Source organism: Alligator sinensis, unplaced genomic scaffold (genome assembly GCF_000455745.1).
Source record: "Alligator sinensis unplaced genomic scaffold, ASM45574v1 scaffold333_1, whole genome shotgun sequence".
Taxonomy (NCBI): Eukaryota; Metazoa; Chordata; order Crocodylia; family Alligatoridae; genus Alligator; species Alligator sinensis.
The window spans coordinates 270,322-292,701 of NW_005842381.1; the positions used below are offsets into that span (position 1 = coordinate 270,322).

Consider the following 22,380-nt stretch of genomic DNA (forward strand, 5'->3'; position numbering starts at 1 on the left):
TTCTTTCCAAGGTGGGCAGTGAGGGAAGACCTCTGGGGAGCAGCATCTACCCAGGCCAAGGACATGGTAAGGATGGGGTAAAGGGGAGGTTTGGAGTCCCACAAAGACACCCCCATGGCCAAGACCCTCTTGGGTCACCAACAGGGAACTGCCTCCTAACAACAACATCAAAGACGTGGCAGGCAAGAAAGGGCAGTGCCCTGACCATCTAGGTGGCACCTGATGTCGCTGGGGGTACCCAAAAGAGGGTGTCAAAACCCTACAACACCTACCAGTGGTAAAAGACATTAAATTAAAAGCATTATGCAGATAAAGTTGATTTTCTTCTCTATATTTTCTTTTTAAAAGACTTAGGCTGTATGTAAACATTTTCTATTTCCTAGTATAATCTCTTGACCACCTAAGCTTTTTGTCTGGATAACTTTTTCTTCTCTAAAGGTCAGATCCTATCTCCACTGAAGTCTATGGAAAAATCATCACTGACTTTAAAAGGAACTCAACTAGACCCTTGACAATGCAAGGAAGATCATCTATCTTCCACTGACCAGTTTCTCTTGACTAATATTTATGCAATTGATGATCTGACATGTATTCAGTGAATCACTGTATGAAAAAAAAGTTAACCAGGTTTTGGTGAAATTGGGTTTATGATTAGAATGGAGTAAATGCTGAAATGAGATATTTCTAGTTAGTCATCCAAATCATAACTGTGTATTTATTTTGATACCACTTAAAATCTTATTTAAGTGGCCATTTGAGAAGTATATTCACTAGCTTTGAGTTAGTCTTTTAGTAGAAAAGAGTGTTTAAAACTTGAGCAACTATTTATATGATTATACAGTCAGTTGTATCATAAAGACAACTGTAAATACATTCTTGTGAACTTACTTCATCATTTCTGGAAAAGTTTGTTTTCCAGTGGGTGCATCTACATATTGCCCTATGGCAACGCTGTTACTGTGCCGTGCTTTTGTAATTCCTTTTCGAAGTACTAAAGCATGACAAAGTAACCACCCATATTGTGCCGTATGTGCAGTGCACGGTTATTTTTAGCAGCTACTTTGCTGTAGCAGCGCACTATAACAGGGGAGCGGACCGCTACAGCAGTGTAGCTGCTGGTCATGTGTAGACATCTATGGATGCTATGTTGCCGTAGCACATCGCTATGGCAATGTAGAGTCACATGTAGATGCACACACAAGTGACTAAACGGAGTGGAGCAAATGCTTGCAAAGTAGTTTGTAGAGGTGGACATATGGTATCCAAAACATTTATTAAATATTCTCCTGTATTCATTCAGTCAAAATCAGTCTTTTCACAGATAAGAGAAGCAGTGGTTAAATTTGCTGAAGTAATTGTATTTTGTTACACTTAGCTTTTTATTGTAGAGTGACTTAAAAAATGAGAAACGAACATATATTTCTATGACTCTAGTCGTAGATTCAAGAGAACTGTAGTCCCAAAGCAAGTGGGCAATAATGTGAAGCTAAGAGGATCAAACATGTTGGGGTTTTAAAGAGGAACTTCTTTATAATACCTAGCCCATAAGCATTCTGGGGCAGAAACTGTTTGCACTGTATTTTTATAGGATACTATATAAATGGGGCTTCTAAGCTTCACTGCAGCAGCAGCAACAATAATAATAATGATAATAATAGTTGTTATTAACTAATCAGGATGAGGGTGCTAGTCAAGAGCGAGAACAGAAAATAACAATAAAGAAATATTTAAATATTTAAAAGTTAAAATTTCAAAGTGAAAAAATATTAGGTTTAAGTGCTAAAAAGTGACATGATTTGATTTTGATTGGATGTTCTGTTTTCCTTAGCTTGATGACAAATATGGAGGAGGGGGTATTGTTTGAATTTTAATCTAAGTGTTGTGTTTTCTCACCTTTCTTCAGGATTGTGTAGTGTCTGCTTTACATGACATTCATCTTGACTTCTAGCCAACATGTTTTATCAACTAATTGACTAAATCCCAAAATTATTCACGCAAAATTCCCTTTCATTTCAATTGAGGGTAATTTCCCCCAGTAAAAACTGTAGGATTGTATCAATAAGAAATTTTCTAACATAAGTTCATTTCAGATTATTTTCTTTTGTTACCTGATTCAGACTGTTTTCTTTTTTATTATTGAATATTATAGAATGTTCCTCAGTCTAATAACAAAATATTGATAGCTACTGGGTTACCCCTTTATTGATATTGATAGCTACTGGGTTACCCATGAAATTTTTTCTTTGTTTCAGCTTTAGGTTGTGGTGTTTTGCTCTCATTGCAGATTGTGAAGTTGCAATGAAATGAAATATCTGCCAAGTGTGATCAAACATGCAAAAACAGGACTGTCCAAAAACAAAAGGGATAAAATATTGACTTCTTCTTTTAATCCCTTTTTGTTTCAGTCAAAGGAAAAATAGCTTTTATCAGTGTACTTGGTGACTTTGTGGTGCTGTAAATATCATTTTTAAAGCCTAATACTTAGGAGTGTTGTCACCCTGCAGCTGCCATTGACTTCAGAGAGACCTGTGAGTGTTCAGCCTCTCTGAAAAACAGGCCATTGGTTACTAAATGAGAAATCATACAGAGTAGTTTCTAGTGAGGCTACAATTGATTGATGGAGTTCCCTGAGAACTGTCAAGCTACCCCATGTAGCTACAATTATTAAAGTCCTGACAGTTAGAAGTGCTTCTGACTAGCATTTTGTTGTTGCCCCTGTTGTTCTGTATTCTTGCAGATGGCAGTTGTCCACAGTTTATTTGCTAATTATGGATATTGAGGTAAATAGGATCTTCAGTTTATAAATATCTGAAATATTTTTGGTAAAAAATACATTACTGTCCCTTCCCACGCTTTCCATTGATTATAATGAGAATTCCACTCATCAAAAAAGTGGCGGACATTGCTTTGGCTATCTTTATCTGTATATTCCAGGATTTTGTGACGAGGGGTGTGGGAGCAGTGACTGGAGCTCCAGACGTGCCTTCCCCACACTGCTCCCATCCCCTCCCAGCAGAGATGTTGGCAGGCAGGTTTCCCTTCCCCACACCTGCTCCTGGGCTAGGAAACATCCAAGAGGACCAGGCAAGGAAGGGGAACCTGCCTGCCCACACACTGCCACTGTCCCAGGCTGAGCCTAGTCCTTACACAGCCTGGCTGGAGCACGGCAGGAGCTCCCCTCTCCCCCAGAACAGGGGGAACAGTGGCAGCAGAAGGAGAAGGATGGGGAAATGGGAGGAAATAGCGTAAGGGAAGGGGGGAGGGGACATGCCTTTGACCATAGAGGAGAAGGGATGGGGGACTGGAATTCTAACCTCCTTTGGGGACTTACAAAAGCCCCTGGCTGCTGATCCTGCTGCATGGTCAGAAATGGGGTGCAGCTGCACCACTACATCCCTTCTAGATCTGCCCCATCTATATATTTATATGAAATTATTAACTCTTGATAAGTCTTTACTAATTTATTTATGAGTGGTGAATTTTCATAATAAGCTAGAAAGCATATTCTTTATCCTGTCTCCTGTCCTTAATCAGTTTATATCTTTAAAAAAATGGTCCTTAATAAGCATGGATCTGATTACAAATGCATATAGTTTTGATACATTTTTGATTTAGTACTGGTTGAGGCTTTATTAATTTTTCTTACTGCCTGTAACATTCAATGCATTTAGAAAACCTTAAATGAAGCATAATCCCTACCCTGCAGCACTCACAATCTAAAGAAAGACACATAAATAGTTCATGGAGGCAGACAAAATGGAAGAAATACACACATACTCACACATGCACGTGCACACATGCAAAATGGAAGAAATATATAATGCGCACCCCCCCCCCATACATGCCAGGTGGGAAGTATAAATGCAACAAGAACATTATATCCAGCATACTTTTCACACAACAGAGATATTTAGTACACTTCTTAATGGTATCTTGGCAGAGATGAGTCTTCTGCTGGGGCATATAGATGCAGAAACAAGAGAACACCATAAGGATACTTTTGAATAAGCTTAAGAAGGCCCGTGTATAAGGGGCATCATGATAGAAGTCGTCAAGACGTTTATGTGAGCCGATAAATGGACAGACACTAAAGTAGGGTACATAGAATAGGGTAAATTATGCCATTCTTTCTAAACTAGATTTTCCTTTGATCTAGTTTCGAGCCTAGGCTATTTGCATAAGAGGCCAACATTAGAAGCTTGTTTTTTTTAAATAGCCTAGAAAATCCAGATAAAAATATTCCAGTGAGTTTTGCTGCAAGACACATGTCTGAATCCCCTAAACTGCTTAGCTTATTTCAGTGAGAACATTCTGGAAAATGTGTATGAGATTGCAGTGGAAACCAGCTGAACTGCAATACCCTGTACTTTAACTGCTTTCATAGTTGGGAAAAAGTGCCTTTCTGCCAGTATGCCCTCTGTTATCAAATTTTTTGTCTGAGAAGGGCTGATAGAAGTCTGTTAACATCTTCCATAAATAAATTCAAGGGATTGCTCTAGCATGAATGTTTAGAGTTTTCTCCCTCTGTTGTCCCCAACGGACAGTGTGAGTTCGTGCCCGGTGCGCTATTGCCAATGAACACACAGGGGTGGAGGATCCAACTTAATCTTTATTGTTTCCAGTCTGCGCAGAGAGGGGTGCTTGGCAATCGTTTGCAAAGCAAGCACCACCGGTTTCTACCTTTGGGTACCTTTTATACATATGTTTGCAAGTGTATCGCTCAGTGATTGGTTACAAGCCACTGACATAAGACATTCTCTACTGAGCATGTCTCTATACCTATGTTTTAGCCATGTAATTCATTTACATACATATATGTTTCATTAACATACTTTTGCCCTGCCCAGGGGTGTGATTTTTAGTATTATAATGAGACCTTTTTCTGAACTTCTTGCTATCTTACAAGTGTCAGGGAGACATTATCCTGCTGGTGTTAGGGAGGCATTCCAGGAATCCTCCGCATCCCACACGCTGTGCTCTGCAAGCATCTCTTAACACACACATGCCACACCCCTCCCAGCATCTGCAAGTTGCCTTAAGTATTTAGTTAGATATAGTTTGCAAAAGCTAGATATACCGTAAAAAAGATTACATAAAAAGATTACATCACCTCCACAATGGATGTACAATAAAACAGGAGATACCCTCTAAAGTGTTTATTCATTGATTGTGTACTCTGTATTTCAGACTGTTACTTTTAAATTTAGTCAGATCAGCCTTACCTGCTCAGAATATTACCCTTTAGAAATTCTTTAAGACAGCTGTTTCTGTTAAGTTCCTATTACCCTAAGCTGTAACTATTTTGTTATGATTTATACTTGGACTTGTTCCCATACAAAAGGAAATAAGTTTTGGACAAGATAAAGTTATTTTCCCAGCACTGTGAAAAGCACATGAAACTCCCTTCAGGCAGCTGAAGTGCAGCCCTATTCCAGCTAAAGCCTCCACACAAACAAGGTTTTTTGTGTTTGTTTTTTGTTTTTAAGTGCTGGTTTCTTCAATTTGCCATGAATAAGAAATGCATTTCTACATTTCTAATGCAGGAGGCACTGAAAGAAAACAACAAAAAAAAAGAAATGGAGGAGAAGATCAAGAGAGCCAAGCTGGCAAAAGAGAAAGTTGAACGAGAGAAGCTAGAGCGGCAGCAGAAGAAGAAGCAGCTGATGGATATGAACAAAGGTAAGGCAACATTTTCAGTAGAACAATTTGTAAACAAAACCCCTCCCCCACAAAACAAAAAAACAATCCTTTAGACTAGACTTCTCCAGATCAGTATGAGAAGTACTTAATTGCTGAGGGGAAAATGGAGAAACCAAATTTTCTAGTGTGAGTTTTCTGTCCTGGTGTAGCCTTTCTGATTCCCATTTTATTTTGCATCTGTCATTCACTATATGTGATGTCTCTTCCAAAACATTTTGTGGTGAATTATTCTGTTGTTTTCATTTGGCATCGTTAATTGATTTTTTTTGTAAGGCTTTACTAACAAGAAAAAGTCTCTTTCTTGTTTTGTTGTTAATTTATTCTGTAAACATCTCTATCATCAAGATAGTATGGCAATTAACATCTTTCTTTTTTAGCTTTGAGGCTCCATATTATAAGTGGCTGTTCTCCCAACAGTCCTGTTATGAGCTGAAAAATCTGGTTCAGCTCTGAGCCTAAATACAGAGTGACATTTCAACATGATTAAAAAGCAGTGCTCATTGGCTAGACTATTCTGGATGAGGGTATTCTATGAGAAAGCACAAGGAGGAAGGAAGGAGGAATCAGCTGGCCCCTAATATCTATGTTATGTATGTTGTGCAAAGTTCCAGAAGACTGAAAAATGCAAGCTTTACTCTCTATCCCTTTGGACTCCAGAAAGTAAAGGAAGATGGCACAAATATGAATTAGATAGAAGTAGAGATTTACTTTAGGCTACAGTTGCTGTTCTCTTTCTGTGATCATTTGTGTGCTGTTGTAAGACTGAGCTAATCCTTCCCAATCATAAAACATATAAAAATGCTCAGTGTGTGACTACAACTTGTCTTTTCTACCCAGTGAGCAAATCTGACACTTTCACGCCTTGCGAAATAATAGCATTTTTTTTCCTTTGACAATCCATATGTACGATGCCAAGGTATGTTAGCTTCATACCAGAAAGATGTTACAACAAACTTCTAATTAAGGTGAATTGATGTAGCACTAAGCTGAAGATCAATCAATTAGACAGTAAGCTCTAAAATAAAATCATTACATTTTAAGTGAATGTATACAATATTTATAACAAAAGAGTATATACAAAGGTGCATTACACTCGAAGTATCAGGCCAAACTTTTAAATGCGACTCATGACTCTGACACTCTGATTTTGGATGTCCAACTTGAAAAGTCTTTAGTCTGTTTTTGTTTGTTTGTTTGTCTTTTTGAAAAGTTGTGTTATTAACCAGTACAGATTCAACACTTGGGAAAATGAAGGACCATAGAGTTAGCAACTCAATGTTTGATTAAGCGGTCTCTTCTTTAGCTTCACAAAAGACTTCCAGGCTATAGCAGATATGGAGGAAGGGGAAGGGTCTAGAAAACAAACGCTTAGCTTTTTCCAAAAACAGCTAGTATTTTAAGGTGCCTCAACTTTTTGATTTCCACGTTTGAGATGTCTTAAAAAAAAAAAAAAAGACGTGTGTATCAATTGATGGGTGTTTTCTTTCTGCTGATTTTCCAGTGAAGTAATAATTCCAACAGTGTGTCTGAAATCAGTAGTTTATAGAAGCTGAGTCTGATGACCTTGCAGCCTGTCATTAGCCTGAGACAGATATTTAAGCAGAATTGGTAAATTGCATGTCAAATAATCTCAGATATTCAATAACTAGTAAGGACTAAAATTACTAAGAAAATGAAAAGTGTAAATGATTTATATTAACCAGTTTCATCTTTTCATTATTCCCTCTTACTGGATAGTTCGGTTTTGAGTGTGGTGTGGTGGGTGGTTGATTTAATGAGTTGGTTTTCCTTTGAAGGGTCAAAAAGTAAGTGAGAATGGAAGATTTGCTTCTTGTTAAAGTATTGGTATTAAAAATATAGAGAAAAACAAGGTAACCTTCTTTTTTAACATGAACAAATAGATTTTTAACTAGTTTTCCAGAACAAGCTGTTGCAGTGACCTTGTCTATAAATATATGAGTAATCTTATGAGAGAGTTTCAATTAAATGTTTTTGTCTGGTGATGAAAACCATATAACCACGAATAGGAAACTGACTTCGTTTTCATTTTTAGTAATGAGCAGTGTAGAAGCCAGATTTTTTTTTCTCCTTTAAAAAAATCTGTGAAAGCTGAGCTAAGCTTTCTTTGTTTAAATGATAAAACAGTGAAATCAGTATGCTGAAATACACCTCCTTTACTACAGGATCCATGAGAAGGTGTTTCATCACACATTCTTTCCAAGACACATTACCATAGCATTTCCTGTCTTGTTTTATGTGTCTGCTATGTCAAAAACTGTTCAAGATTTATGACACTTTAAAATGAAGTTATTATGCTTTCCCCTATACTCCCACTATATTTCTAGATGTTCTGGATATTTATGAAATATGTGAAAAAGGAGAAAAAAAAACATGTATAGAAAAATAAGTGCAAACAGAGTTTTTTGTTTTGTTTTTCCCTCTTTTTTTGCTCCACATGGAAATATAGATTTGTCGTGAATCAGAGCAGCAGCCGGCAGCCGCCTGACTCACACCGGAGTGTTTAGATTTAGAGCTCGGCAGGCGGGTAGTGATGGATGGAGTGGAATTAACCAGGCACAGACGCGTGTAGGTTACAGGAGTTTGTTTACTTACGTCGCCTAGATAGTGATGGACGACGCAGGCGAGCCTTTGTTCCGTTACAGCTTCGTTTACAGAATCAAATATGCGCATATAGCTTCGGTTACAGAGTCGAGTACACGCACGCAGTTAGGTTACGACGAGATAATGACGGACGTGGCGCCGAAAACGGATGGTCGCGCTTGCAAGACTTTCTACGTCAATATTTTACGCTGACGGGGTGATCGATTGGGAATTGATCAATTTCCCAATTCTCTGGTGACAAGCACAGGTGTTTCCTGTGAGATCCCCAGAGCTCTCCGACTTGGGCGGAAACCGTTAAACTATTTATAGGCAGAGGTGTTTGACAGAGATGCCCAATCGTGAACCGTTATATGGAATCTTTAATTTTTGGCAGGTGGCAGCTCTTTGTCTCCTCAAGTTACAAGGTAGTGGGTTAGGTTTCTCTACCTGTTACGTGTGTGCTACGTGTGAGGAGCTTACGCTTATCTTTGACCAATTATATATAGTTTCCCCTAGCATTTTATTTCAGCTGACCAATTATCTGTAGTACACCACCAGCGTTTTGTTTCAAGGAATTTCTTGGCAGGGAGGTTTTTTAACACTTAATCATCAAAATGAGGATGATTTGAATGGTATCTCTTGCTCAGTGGCATGGGCACAATTTAATTGGGTTGTGACAAGATTCTTAACTGATGTATGAATTCAATCAAAAGAAATACCCTTTGAAAATTTAAATGTCTTCTAATGTTTGACTGTTTCTTGCTTTTTAAAATATATCAATACTATTTTACTTTCTTAGGTGCATACATTAGCAGATATCGTAGAATCATAGAAAGTTAGGAGAGGCCTCAGGAGGTCATCTAGTCCACTTCCTGCTCAAAGCAGGACCATCCCCAACCATATCATTCCAGCCAGGGCTTTGTCAAGTCAGGACTTAATAAACTCTCTCCAACTTGTCCACAACTTTTCTATAGTAGGGGGCCCAAAACTGGACACAATACTCCAGATGTGGCCTCACCAGTGCAGAATAGAACAGAATAAGTACTTCCCTTGATCTGCTGGCAATGCTTCTACTAATGCAGCCCAGTATGCTGTTAGCCTAATTGGTAACAAGGCCATACTGCTGACTCCTATCCATCTTAATGTCCACTGTAACCCCCAGGTCCTTTTCTGCAGAGCTGCTGCTTAACCAGTTGGTCCCCAGCCTGGGATGACAGAAATTTAAGGCATGGACAGATATAACAGTTATATCAAAGAATATTGATACAAGCTGCAGGAAATCACCTGATAACTTTTGTGTGATTCTGTATAGCAAGCATAGCAAAATTGCACCCATTTTAATCCTGCTTTTTCCAGGGTCTAAGCTATTATGATGGAGCTCACTTTCACTTCTGAGCTTGTAATGATTTAAGTGTTACAGTTGATGCCCACTCTCAAGCAGCTCTCCTTCCTTTCTGAAACAGCTATAATGTGTGTTCACCTATACTTTTATCTTCTGCTCACCTCAACTTTTTATGCATCCATGCTTAGGAGAACTAATCTAATCCATCTCTTAAGGCACCTGAATTTCCCATGTGTTCTCAGTGCATAGCCAGATGCAGCCATAGAGGCCAATACTGTTCTGCCAGTGAGTAATTTTATACACCTACAGAGCAGGTCAGCCCTGAGCAGGTAGTCAACCAGAGGCAGCCAATAAGAAACACTAGGCATAGGGGTGTATGCCTAACCCAGGGCTGCACATCCTGAGCCTCTGCTATCTTATGATCCAGCTTGCACAAAGGGAAGTAAGAGAAGGCCCATACTTGGGAGCTTGCTACAAGGAAGAGGAGGATCACTTTGTTCAATAGCCTAACTAGAGTGTTTCCTCAGGAAGGTGGAGATATGCATTCTAGGCCCACCTTGGCCGGAGAATCAAGTGGATGAATGGCATTTGGACCACAGCCTATGAGCAGGGTAATGCCCTCCTCACTGAGGTTCATGCTCCTTTGGTTGTTCTCCTTCTGGCCTAAAGAATCTGCATATTTGGCTGCCAGGCTTTACACTCATGGACGGTGTCCTCAGCCCTGCTTAGTTCATAGCCTGATGGTTATGACACTTTTCTAAGAAATGGAAGATGGGATTCAGATCCTTTTGGAAATGTACAAGAAATGTGGAAGCCCTAATCAAACTCTGGCTGCTGCATTTTTAATTACACAGAGACCTTCACATCTCAACAAACCTTTACTTGGAAGCATATGTAATGAGTGGAACCTACTAAGAGTTATAATGGAAAATATACTGGTTTGGATTTTTTTAAGTGTCCAATTAAAATTAGAAAAAAAAACAGATTCTTCCTAACAGGAAGTCCTTTACAGTGATAAAACTTTGCCCGAAATAGAAGGGCTACACTGCTTTAACTTCACTGATAAAATGGTACAGCTTTCCTTTGTGTAGGAAAGTTTTTATACTGAAGACACAATTTTTATATTTGGCCAACATGCCTAGTCGCATATATATTTACAGATAGTGTTAAGAGCACAATGAAGATATATTTCCTTTAGAAGTGAAAATTTCCTCATAGTCTATGATTTTCCTTAGATGTGCAAATATGTTTTTTATGAAAAACATTAATTGGATATCCTGCTACACTTGTTGACAGTGATACATTATATTTCCCCTAATTCTTCATGTTTTTTATTCTGTTGGTTTTTTTAATACTGTACAAGCATAGTGTAACTTGGACAGAGTGATATAAACTCAACTTATTTTTGTGGCAGTATTGAAAATTATGGACATAGTATCTTTCAAAGCTTATGCACATGATTGTACACAAAGCCTTTGAGCCACATTGCTTTGCCTTTTTATTTCTTCAGGTGGAAGAGAAGTACTTCATTTAAAAAAATCAGAAGTCTAGCATAGTTTTGATCGATACATTTAAGATGATTTGTGTTGATCACAAACTCTAAATTCACAATCTGAATTAAGCAACTAGTTTTCTACATTAAGTTTAGGGAAACTTGCTTTATTCTGTTCTCAACAACAGTTGACCAATCAGTAGGCTACCTTCTAATTATTTTTTTAAGTAGTGTGTGTCAGCTGACAGCTTTGGAAAATTGCCGTACTTTGTTACAGCATACAGCATGCACAGCAGTAACATACGTTATCTTATTCTCTGGACAATATGGCCTACTTATGACCATAAAGGATCTTTTCTATACATAAAATGTAGCAAAGTTTTCACTGTGTTTTGATCTTTGTACTAGTTTGGTGTCATATGGATGACTGTCTACTTAAAAATGTTTTGAAATCACCGGATAAGTTATTGAACAAGTACTAGTGACTTCTGACCTGGCTCACATTTGCACTGTTGTCCTGAAAGTAGAAAAAAACCCTTATTTCAGTGCCATAGTATGTATACATTTCTGATTGTAAACTACTGTGTACTGAAATAGCATTTCATACATTTTACCCCTGTTGCCAGAAATAATTGAATTCCAGAACACTCATATTCTGTGTCTTGGTTTGCCAAATTATTTTTTTGTCTTGATATTCCTAGCACTTCAGGGTCATTTCTGCTTATGAAAATGGCTTGCAATTTTTTCTAAGTCAACATGACACAGAAGTCAAAGAGGAAGAGTGCATATGTCCTCTCAAGCTGTAATTTTGACAAGGTGACTCTTTTCACCCAGGGGACATTTTAACTCTGTTGTTTTGTTCCTTCTCTGTGTCTTAAAATATGAATACTTTCCTAAGGCCTTTAAGTTTAGAGCAGACAAGTACCTATGTTTTTCCAGCTTCTTAATTCCTTAATTCAGATCTAAGCTAATCTTACTGTCCACCTGTGTTTTATGGACTAAACTGAGAAATTAGTGTTTTACTTCTATATTCTGTAAAGAGCCTGACATTAGGGATATGATATTTTTATTAGCTATATTCATCAACATCGATATAAAACAAATGCCTAGTAAAATGAATGCTTTGTACATGGGTAGAGCAAAAATATTAAGAGTTTCTTTTCCCCAGCCCAGCAGTCAAGTAAAGTTTTAATCAGACAGCTGTGGCAGGATTTGCCCCTGAAATATTAAATTATGCCTACATTCACAAAAATCAAATATTTTAATGTAAGAACAAAGCCGGATGATTTAAACTGATAGTTAGATCAACCAGTCCCACCCAGAATATGAGAGTAACTATTTCCCAGATAACTGGGTGTCTACATTATGAAGGATTTTCTGTATATGAGAAGATAATATTTTTTTCCACAGGTTGAACAGTTCTCAGTTAATGAAGAAGAAACCAATATTAAATGAGATTAAGGTCTTATGGACCTGCCTTTTATTTTCAGCTAAATTCCATTGGCAGTTTCAATCTGGAATACATCAGTTAACGTCAATGGATTTTGATTTTATACTTAACTGAGAATGCACTAGGGTCATATCTGGACAAAAAAGTTAATAGGTAATAAAGGCAGGTGTCTTCTCCTGAGTCATTTTCATGTGTAGACTGAATGGTAAGAAGGAAAGGGTGCCTATTCCCTTAATTGTTGGGCCAAATATTAATATTGAACTTCTTCCTCAGAAACTGGACACCATCCAAGTTCCATATAGTTAATACAGGATACTGAAAATATTAGTGCCTGTATATAATCATGTATTTCAAGACATATCATAATTGTATTAAAAAAACAACAACAAGCAAACAAAAAAAACAGCGCTGTTAGCTCTAAAACAGCTAGAATTGATTGCATTTTTTGGCAGGGGGAGGGGGGAATGGGAGGTGGGACAGACTTTCACTGTTGCCATAAAATTCCATTTTGATTTGCAGCATATTTTTACCAATTCTTATCCTTTTGGAAACTGACTATTTTTAGTGAAGGAATATATATATCTAGAACTAACTTAAGATCACAGCCTGAAACAGGGCATACTGAGGTCTGCCTTTTAATGTCAGAAAACTAATATTTATCTCTCTCATGTATTTATAGAGTCCCCATCACTGTATCATCTGAATGCCTTGGTTAAGGATTTCTAATGAATTTGCAACACTCCTGTGAATTAGATTTTTTCCTTCCCTGTTTTTTATATAGAAAATTGAGACAGAAAGACTGAGTGACTCATCCAAGGTCACAGGGGAACAGATCTATAGCTTCATAGAACTAGAAGGAATGTTAGAGGTTGTATAATCCAAACTGCTACACTCTGTATCTGCAGGGTGCCTTAATCATTTTATAAGCATGCCATTCTTGAAAACTTCCAAGTTACAATTCCACATTTTCCCTAGACACTTTTCGCATTGTCTTATTTTTTCAGTTTTCATCTAAATTTGCTTTGTTTAATTTCAACCCATTGTTTCATTTCCTGCCTTGTTGCAAGGAAGTTTCTCCATCATCTTTATGGTAGCCTTTGAAATATTTGAATATTACTGTCATGCTCCCCCTTAATCTCTTTTCTTCCAGCTACACTTAATTCCTTGTATCTTGTATTCCACTGCCTTTAGCATTTTTACTGATCATGTGTGGACCCTCTCCAGTTTCATAGTAGTAGGGTCAGGAAGCACCTGAACAGATCATCTAGCCTGACCCCATGCCACAGGCAGGAATGAATGCTGGGTTCACAAGATCCCAGACAGCTGATCATCTAACCTCTTTTTGAATTTGCCCAAGGTAAGGGCGAGGACCACTTCCCTAGGAAGTTGGTTCCAGATTCTGGCCACCCTAACTGTAAAATATTGCCTTCTGATCTCCAACCTAAACCTATTCTCCATCAGCTTATTACCATTGTTCCTCGTCATCCCAGGTGGTGCTGGGGAGAATAGGGCTCTTCCTATTTGCTGATGATCTCCCTGATGAGTTTGTAGGCAGCCACCAGGTCCCCCCTCAGCCTCCTCTTGCCAAGGCTGAACAGGTTCAGGTCCCTCAGTCTCTCCACATAGGGACTGTCCTGCTGCCCTCTCACCAAATGGGTAGCCCTCCTCTGAACCCTCTCCAGGCTGGCCACATCCTTTTTAAAGTGCGGCTCCCAGTACTGAACACAGTACTCCAACTGCGGCCTGACCAAAGTCGCATAGAGGGGGAGTATCACCTCTATGGACTGGCTTTAGATGTATCTTTGGGTGCGTGACAAGGTATGGCTGGCCTTGCTGGCTGCAGTCTGGCATTGGCGGCTCATGTTCATCTTGGAGTCAATAATGACTCCAAGTTCCCGTTCCAGCTCTGTACTTCCAAGAGGGGAACTCCCCAGCTTGTATAAATGCTGTGGATTCCTTCTCCCAAAGGGCAGCACTCTGCATTTATCTACATTGAACCCCATCCTATTCTCATCTGCTCACTTTTGTAGTCTGTTTAAATCTAGTTGCAGCCTCTCTCTCCTTTCAAGTGTGTCCACCTTGCCCCACATCTTAGTGTCATCAGCCAACTTGGACACCATGCTTTCAACCCCCTCATCCAAGTAGCTGATGAAGATGTTAAACAGTGCTGGCCCGAGGACCAAGCTCTGGGGGACCGCTGCTCACATCTCACCAGGTTGAGTACGACCCATCCACCACCACTCCCTGGGTGTGCCCCATCAGCCAATTTTTTACCCATCCAACTGTGTAGGCATCAATGCCACAATTGCCTAATTTATTGATGAGAATGGGGTGAGAGATAGTGTCAACGGCACTGTAGTTTCTCTACATTCATTTTAGAATGAGAGGTGCTGACAGATGTGGGTGGGGAAAAAAAAACAACAGTGCTTTACTGGAAAAGGAATTGCGTCAGTTTGACCTGGCTCTGCAGCGTCTGTATAGCTCACACACTTCTGTGAGGCTTTTTGGCACTTCTGTGCAATAGCTGATTCATTCAGCTATTAGATAAAAGTGCCAAAAAACCCCACTGAAGAACATGAGCTATACAGATACTGGGCAACTGGGTCAAACTCTCTCATGATTTCTCTTTCAGGCATCTCTGCACTTGGCTTGGGGGCATGCTGAGCTTAAAGGGAAGCACTGTTTTGTTTTGTTTTTTTCCTATGTCTGTAAGCACCAAAGGTGTCCACAGCTAGACACAATGCTACAACTGAAGCACAGTAAGCCCCAACTGGTTCTACCACCTTCCATATCTTGAATGTCTTGCATAAAACGTTTCTGCCAGCTCCAAATTGCATTTGCTTTTTTGTGATGGTTTTATGTTGTGGGCTGATTTTGAGTTTTTTATCTACCAAAATGCCTGGATCCCTTTCAGCAGTGCTACTGTTTAGCCAGTTATCCCTCATTCTGTATGTGTGTGTTTGGTTTTAATTTCTTATTTGTAACAGTGTACATCTGCCCCGTTGAATTCTCTTGTTTTGTCAACAGCCCTGTTCACCAATATAAGATTCCTTTGAATTTTAATTTTTGCCACCAAAGTGATAGCAGCACCTTTCCTGTTTTGTATAGTCTGCAGAGATGATCCATATATTCTATTCTTGCAACCAATAAACTAATAAAAATACATTGCAGCAGTCTTGGAACAATTAATTCAATACTAATTCAAACCTCCTGCTAGTCCAACATTGATCTCCAAGTAGTTAATCTTTGTTTGCAATTATTCAACTAATTATATATCCACCTAATAGTATAATTCCTTCTAGTGCACATTTTCCTGTCTTATTTGTGAGAACAGTGTGTGCAACTGTGTAAAGCCTTACTCAAATCTGGGTCTTTTTGTTCATTGCATTCCACTTAGCCACCATACCAATTACCCTGTCAGAGGAGGAAATCAAGTGATTTGGCATTATTTGTTCTTTACACATTCATGTTAGATGCTAGTGATTGACTCCTTTGTGTTGCAGATGTTTATGGAATGTGTATATTTTGTTCTAGTAGCTTTCTTGATGTAGGCACAATGCCGCCTGGGATGGCAGTGATCATGCTGTAAGTCAACCCTCAATAGGATTTGGCACAGAAATTCGAAAAAGTCTGTTGTGAAATTGCATACTGAACCAGCATCTGCCAAATACCAGGGCAAATCCCTCAACACTAGGGCTCAGTACAGATGTTTAAAAAGCCCCTGGCAGAAGCGCTTTATCATGTTTTACTTAAAGTGCTATGAGTTAAGGTGTGAGTGAACCGAAAGGCCTTCATTGTTTGGTAGGGGGGCTCAGAGCCTACCCACACTGGCTACTGGGGGTGCTCCCACATGCCTCCCAGCAGGCTGGCAGAGTATCTCCTCTCCCCAGCCCTCCCACCTCCCACCCCTGCCAGCTGGTGGCTGTCAACAGCAGCTCGGGGGATAGGGGAGAAACCCCAGAGCCCTTCCCCCACAGCTCCCCCAGCCAAACAACAGAGTGCCACTGACTGCCTGGGGTTGTTGCAGGGTGACACCCCCCAGGCTCCTGCTCCTGCACTCCAGCTGGTTGAGCTGTGCTACACAGAAACCCTCCCTTCTCCCCCACCCACAGGCTGTGTGCTGGGCTAGGATCAGAGGCTGCCACTGACTCAGGTCAGTGACAGCTGAGGGCGCAAGGCCAGCCTGGTGCTCAGGCAGAGCACAGGAGCTCTGCCCAAGACTAGAGCATGGCACTGTGCAATGCCACCTGGGATGGCTGTGATCACGCTGTAAGTCAACCCTCAATGGGATCTGGCACAGAACTTCAATAAAGCACTGTAACAAAATGTGTTTAATCTAAAGCTCATCCATCAATGGCAACCTGCCATTTTTAAAGCACTTTAAGAGCCCTGAATATCCGTTCAGTTATGGCTTTAGAAGGCTTTCTGCCTGCTTAAAGCAAAATAAGTGTAACGTCTGTACTTAGCCTAAAATATCCTCTCTCTCTCTTCCTCTTCCCACCTGTTTGGAGATCAGTATTTTGCAGAATGGGAGCACTGATTTTAGTTATTCTCCTGAAGAGTTCCTAATTCTCTGATATACATCCAAGCACATAGTGCCACAGTTGCTCTTGTTTCTTTATGACTTTCTGTTTCTTTAATTTTACATCTGTAACCTCCTCATAGCATAGTTTATTACATGCATATGCATATAGGAGTAAGAGAAAAAAGGCACTGAAGACATGAGCTTCTTAGGAATTGAAAAGCCTGCAACATCAGATCTGATGTTAATATTACTTTATCAAGAGCAATTTTATACATCATTATATCTGATTACCATGGCAATTAAAATCACCTTATAACTACTAACATGAGAAAAGAAGGATAGAATGAGCTGCCACAGTCACAATTAGTATTGAATTAATTGTTTTCAAGGCATATTAACATTGTCCCCCAACACAAATGAAGATATGGATATGGAGTTTTTTGGTCGCAGTTGATCACTATCTGGGTTGCTTAGGTATTCCCGTGCCTAAAATAAATGAATATCCCAATAGTGGATCATAATAAATGTATTGTAAATATATAGCTGCTCTATGATATTGTTCAAGCCAGATATAGTGAAAGATAGCCCTCCTGTATTTCCCTGAACTGCTTCACTGTCATTGACAGTTGAAAGATCCAGTGTAGGAAAGTCACAGTTTCTACGAATATCCATGTCACTGTGTTGTTCTCAGTCCTTTTAATATAAGCATGTGGGGTGAAACAAATACTAAAATCCACATGAGCAGAGTATCATTTTGGGACCCCATACAGCTGCATCAACATTAATAGTAAGCTCCTTGTCATCTTTACAAACAATGTTGGTTAGTGGTTTGAATAGGATTCTTGGAGCATTGTAATCCTAGTTTGTTCCCTACTATATTAAATGATTATTTTATATCACTGGATAAATAATGATTGGGAGTTTGTTACACCTCACTTTGCTTGGCCAGCTATGTATATTACCTAGCATCTCAGTGTGACAGACTGTTTTGACTCTCCATACACATCAGGAAAGTTAGCCCTACCAGAAAGAAAAAAAACTAAGTTAAATTTATGTTCCTGTGACAGTAATCATGATTTATTAAAACTCAGAATCAGACTTCATCTTAATGTTCAAAGCCTTTCCTAAAACTTTAACATTACTAATGGCTTTCATTTACACAGGAGCTTAAAGGGTGCTTGAAATATTGTAGGGGAGAAGAGGGGAACAAAGTATAATGTGTGGAATTAAAATGTTATAAGATTGAGCGGTAAGTACATGCTAGGGATATTTCATAGACATCAGGGCTGGAAGGGACCTCGGAAGATCATTGAGTCCAGCCCCCACTGGACTCGATGAAGTATATGAAGCATCCGGAAATGGGTCAAAGGTTAGAAGCACAAGTTCTGCAGTAAAAGGTAACACTGTGGACCCCCCAGTGAAAATCAGTTTCTGATAAAATAGCAAGATAAAAAACAGCAAGCTTTGAAAGAAATGTGAATATATAGAATGGAAGTGGAGTGGACAATAAATTGGATAAATTAAAAATAAATTTTAGAAGGCTCTAACTGAATCTCTTTAAGTTTTAAGCGGCAAAACCATGTATTTTCTTATATTAAAATGTCTTTCTTTGTAGCCAAGCCTTCAGAAATCACAGAAGTATAATGGTTGCAATTATTTCCCACAACACAAACAGTTATTAAATGCCTTTGTTTACTGATGCAAGGGCTCATCTGATTTCTGTCTACTACTCATTTAATTGCAGTATCTCACCAGGGTATTGCACATAATACTTCCTTTAAATTTTGTGTTAAATGATATAGTTTATTATAGGATATAATGGTATGGTATCATGAAAGGAAACTGAAGAGTTATCCTAGGGGTAATAAGAAAAACCTTACAATTGGGAGCTTTTTTCCATAAGGAAAATAAAATGTTAAGAAAGAAGTATGCACTGCTTGCGAAAGAAAGAAGGTTAAACAGTTGTGAACTGAGGTGATCCTAGCTTCCAAAATAATAGTATACATAATTTCCCTGCCCTGTCATTTCACTTTGATAAATTATTTTTATCCAAATTGTTGTATAGTGTCAATCTTGAATAGGACAACTGAGCTCCACCCCAGAGATGGCCATATTTCAGTGTAATTACCGGATAAAACATCCTATACTTGATTATATAAATTTTTGATTAAGTGTTGTATAAGTGTTTGTACAATTGTATAACTGTTTATATAAATAGTAATGGTAAAAATAATTTCTGAATTTTATAATATATTAAATCAGCAAACAGTTTCTTTAACTGAATATTTAGCCAGAAATCAAAGGACAAGATGAAGTGTACATAAAAGGATTTATAAAATGGAATTATATGTCTGAAATGGGAAGGGCCTAGGATACTTTTTAAACTCTGAATGAGTGGAGGATTGTGGGTTTTGTAGCAGTTACATGTAGCTTCTCGCACATCTGAGAGACTTTCTTCCCAGATGGTCTCTCCCGAAGTATCTAGATAGAAGAATTGATCATAATAAAGTCTTTTGTCTGCTGTATGTATGCATTCAACATATCAGAAGAAAAATACTGCTGAAGTGCTTGAAAATCAGCTTAATTAGAAAAAAAAGTAATGAAATCATGTTCATTCACCATCAGCATATACCATAATACACCTTCATTTTAATAATAATTCCATTAATGTTCAAAAATACTTAGCTTTCTAATATTCTTTTAGATATTGGCATAATATTGTACCCCTGTGCATTGAGCCTTACTATTACAAGCTTTTCCACCCTCAAGGCAATTTAAAAGCACACTAATATGATGAGGCAGACCTTATGCACTTATAAGGAAAAGTTCTACAGTATTACATAGCTCTATTAGAAATATGTCTGCTTATTATTTCTCTCAAGTGCAGATATTTAATTAAATGAACCGAACCTTTCTATCATTGGTGTCAGTGGAGCATTGTTAACATTACATTCTAGTAATCAGTCAGCTTGAAATTGCAGGTCATTGGTAAGCTGTTAGGAAAAAATGTGATTTTAACAACATAACCCAAAACACAGCTTTAGTATTAGTTTATAGAAACATTGTTTTACATTTCATCTTTTTAACCTGAAGCTTAAAGTGCTATAGTTTTTGTATCCATGGTAGATAAATGTGAATTCTGTTTGAAGCAGAAAACTGAAATGTGTTTAAAAGAAATGACATGATGGGTTATAAACAGTGCGTGGGTCATCTAAGCATTGTTAGTTTGCAAGTCAAAGGACCCAAATTTAAATACTACAGAAGCCATAATTAGCACGTTCCATTCAGTATATAATTTAACCATTTTAACTTGGAAAGTCATGACATCAGCAATTCTTTAGAGTGCCAATGTAAGATAGGACTAAAAGTTAAAATAAAATATATCTATATACGAGGAATACCACCATATTCAGATGACTTCGTCAAAATTCTTTTTTTGCAGAAGTGTCAAATGAATAAAGTAGCAATGAATTCAGTTATATTCTCAGTCAAGTATATTTCCATTTAAGATCAGTGATTGTAACTTAACAATTTCATTACTATCAACTAAATGCATTCAACTAAATCAGGAGTTTTTAATTAACTAATCTGAGAAACATGTGAAATGTGTACATTCCAAAGCTACTTTGGAATTGGTATGTAAAATGTAAGTCTGTTCAGCAGTAGGTTACTGTTGCAGCCTCCATTTCTTAGTGGTCTGTCATAATTTCATGCTATATAGCTCTGACCTGTTTTGGTTAGGGCAATATCCCCTCATTTTATTTACATTAATTAACTCAAGGTGCTTATCTCTCTCATCGATATATTTCTTATGGCAAAAACTAATCGGTCACAAAAATTAAATTTCGTAACAAATGAGAAAGTAATCTTTTTCACAAAACTATAAATTCTAGTAACAGTAAAGTCCAGTAACATTTGTTTTGGGAAAGGGAAAAATAGATATATTTTGAAATCAGAATTGACTCCATATAGTTTTTTAAAAAATCAAAACATTTCATTTCAGAATGTCAAAAGTTTTAACTGTCAGTGACATCAGCAATGAGGGCAGGTAAGCCACAGGTTTTATCAGTTGTCCTATTTTATTTTTCTAGAACAAAGCAACCTGTGATTCTCCCTCAGCTTTGACTTAAATTCAGGAATTGTTTTTGGTTACCCTGCAATCCATTCTTGGTAGACTGTTCTTCCAGAATTTTCACCCTGTTCTGCACTGCACCCACAATATAATAAACTGATTTATTTCAAACATATATAACCTTTTAAAGAAAACAAGAAATTTGTTTTTCAACAATTAATTACTAGAGTTATGAAAAAGTCATTTTAGTTGGAAAGTAAATAGTAAGGAAATTTTTATTAAAACTTCTACACAGGTTTACCCCCACACAGATTATCTCACCGAGGCCCTAATAGTAGATTCAGATTCTTTCAAGCTAATGAAATGTCATTTAAAGCCAGTCTTGGGTCCCTCAGTAAATAATGTGTTATCTATATATTGTCTCAGACGGCCGGAACCAACTCGAGGTGATTTAGAAATTACTCGTTCGTTGGGCGGGCTGGTGAATGGAGAGGCAGACAAAGCTTAGTGGTTGCAAAAACTTTACTTACGCCGCTTGTAGCTGCAACGCAGACGGTCCGGTCATCTGAACAACTATGTGAGTTGTTCCAGCTGGCAAGACTCAAGCCAATCAATCCGTCCACAAATTAAGCCAGCGGGGAAAGGGTACGTCGAGGATTGCGCTCGGCAACGGGGAGAAGAATTGATAGGTGATCAGTCTATCGATCAGCTCAGCCGCAAGTCAGATCTCTTTAGAAGCACTCTGCAGCGTGCTCAAAGTCCTCCGACTTGGGCAGAAGTCGCACGAAATTTTAAACGGCTAGTAAGCCAATTACTAGCCGCCACGTAGGGATAATTTAGAACTGGCCAATAGCGGGACACTAATTTGCATTCGAATGGCGGGAACTCTCTTGCACTGAGGTTTTTCTGTTGCAACAGAAAACCTTTGCTGTGCAAGAAGCTCTCATGTGGCGGGAAAATTCCATCATACCGAGGCACCAAAATCACTGGGTTGTGACATGCCCCCTTGCTGACGACACAACTGGAATTTTAGACACATGAGCACATCATACGGCATCTTTGTTTCAGGATTTACTGACCTGTCAAAGCTTTAACAACCTATATATATATATATATATAAAAACAAACAATTTAACAGACCGGTCTTCTTAACAAACTATAAAATATAATAACTTGAACATGTAACAACAACTATTGA

The 22,380-nt window shown here is 38.4% G+C and overlaps 1 protein-coding gene across 1 annotated transcript in view; it reads left to right on the top strand.

The window, feature by feature from the left end:
* LOC102387533 (protein diaphanous homolog 2-like) overlaps positions 1–22,380 on the top strand; it is a 455,665-nt gene that overhangs the window by 255,089 nt on the left and 178,196 nt on the right. Inside the window, exon 5 of the mRNA XM_006029471.3 lies at positions 5,544–5,679. Within this exon, the coding sequence (XP_006029533.2) occupies positions 5,544–5,679 (136 nt within the window). The remainder of the gene's footprint in view (positions 1–5,543; positions 5,680–22,380) is intronic.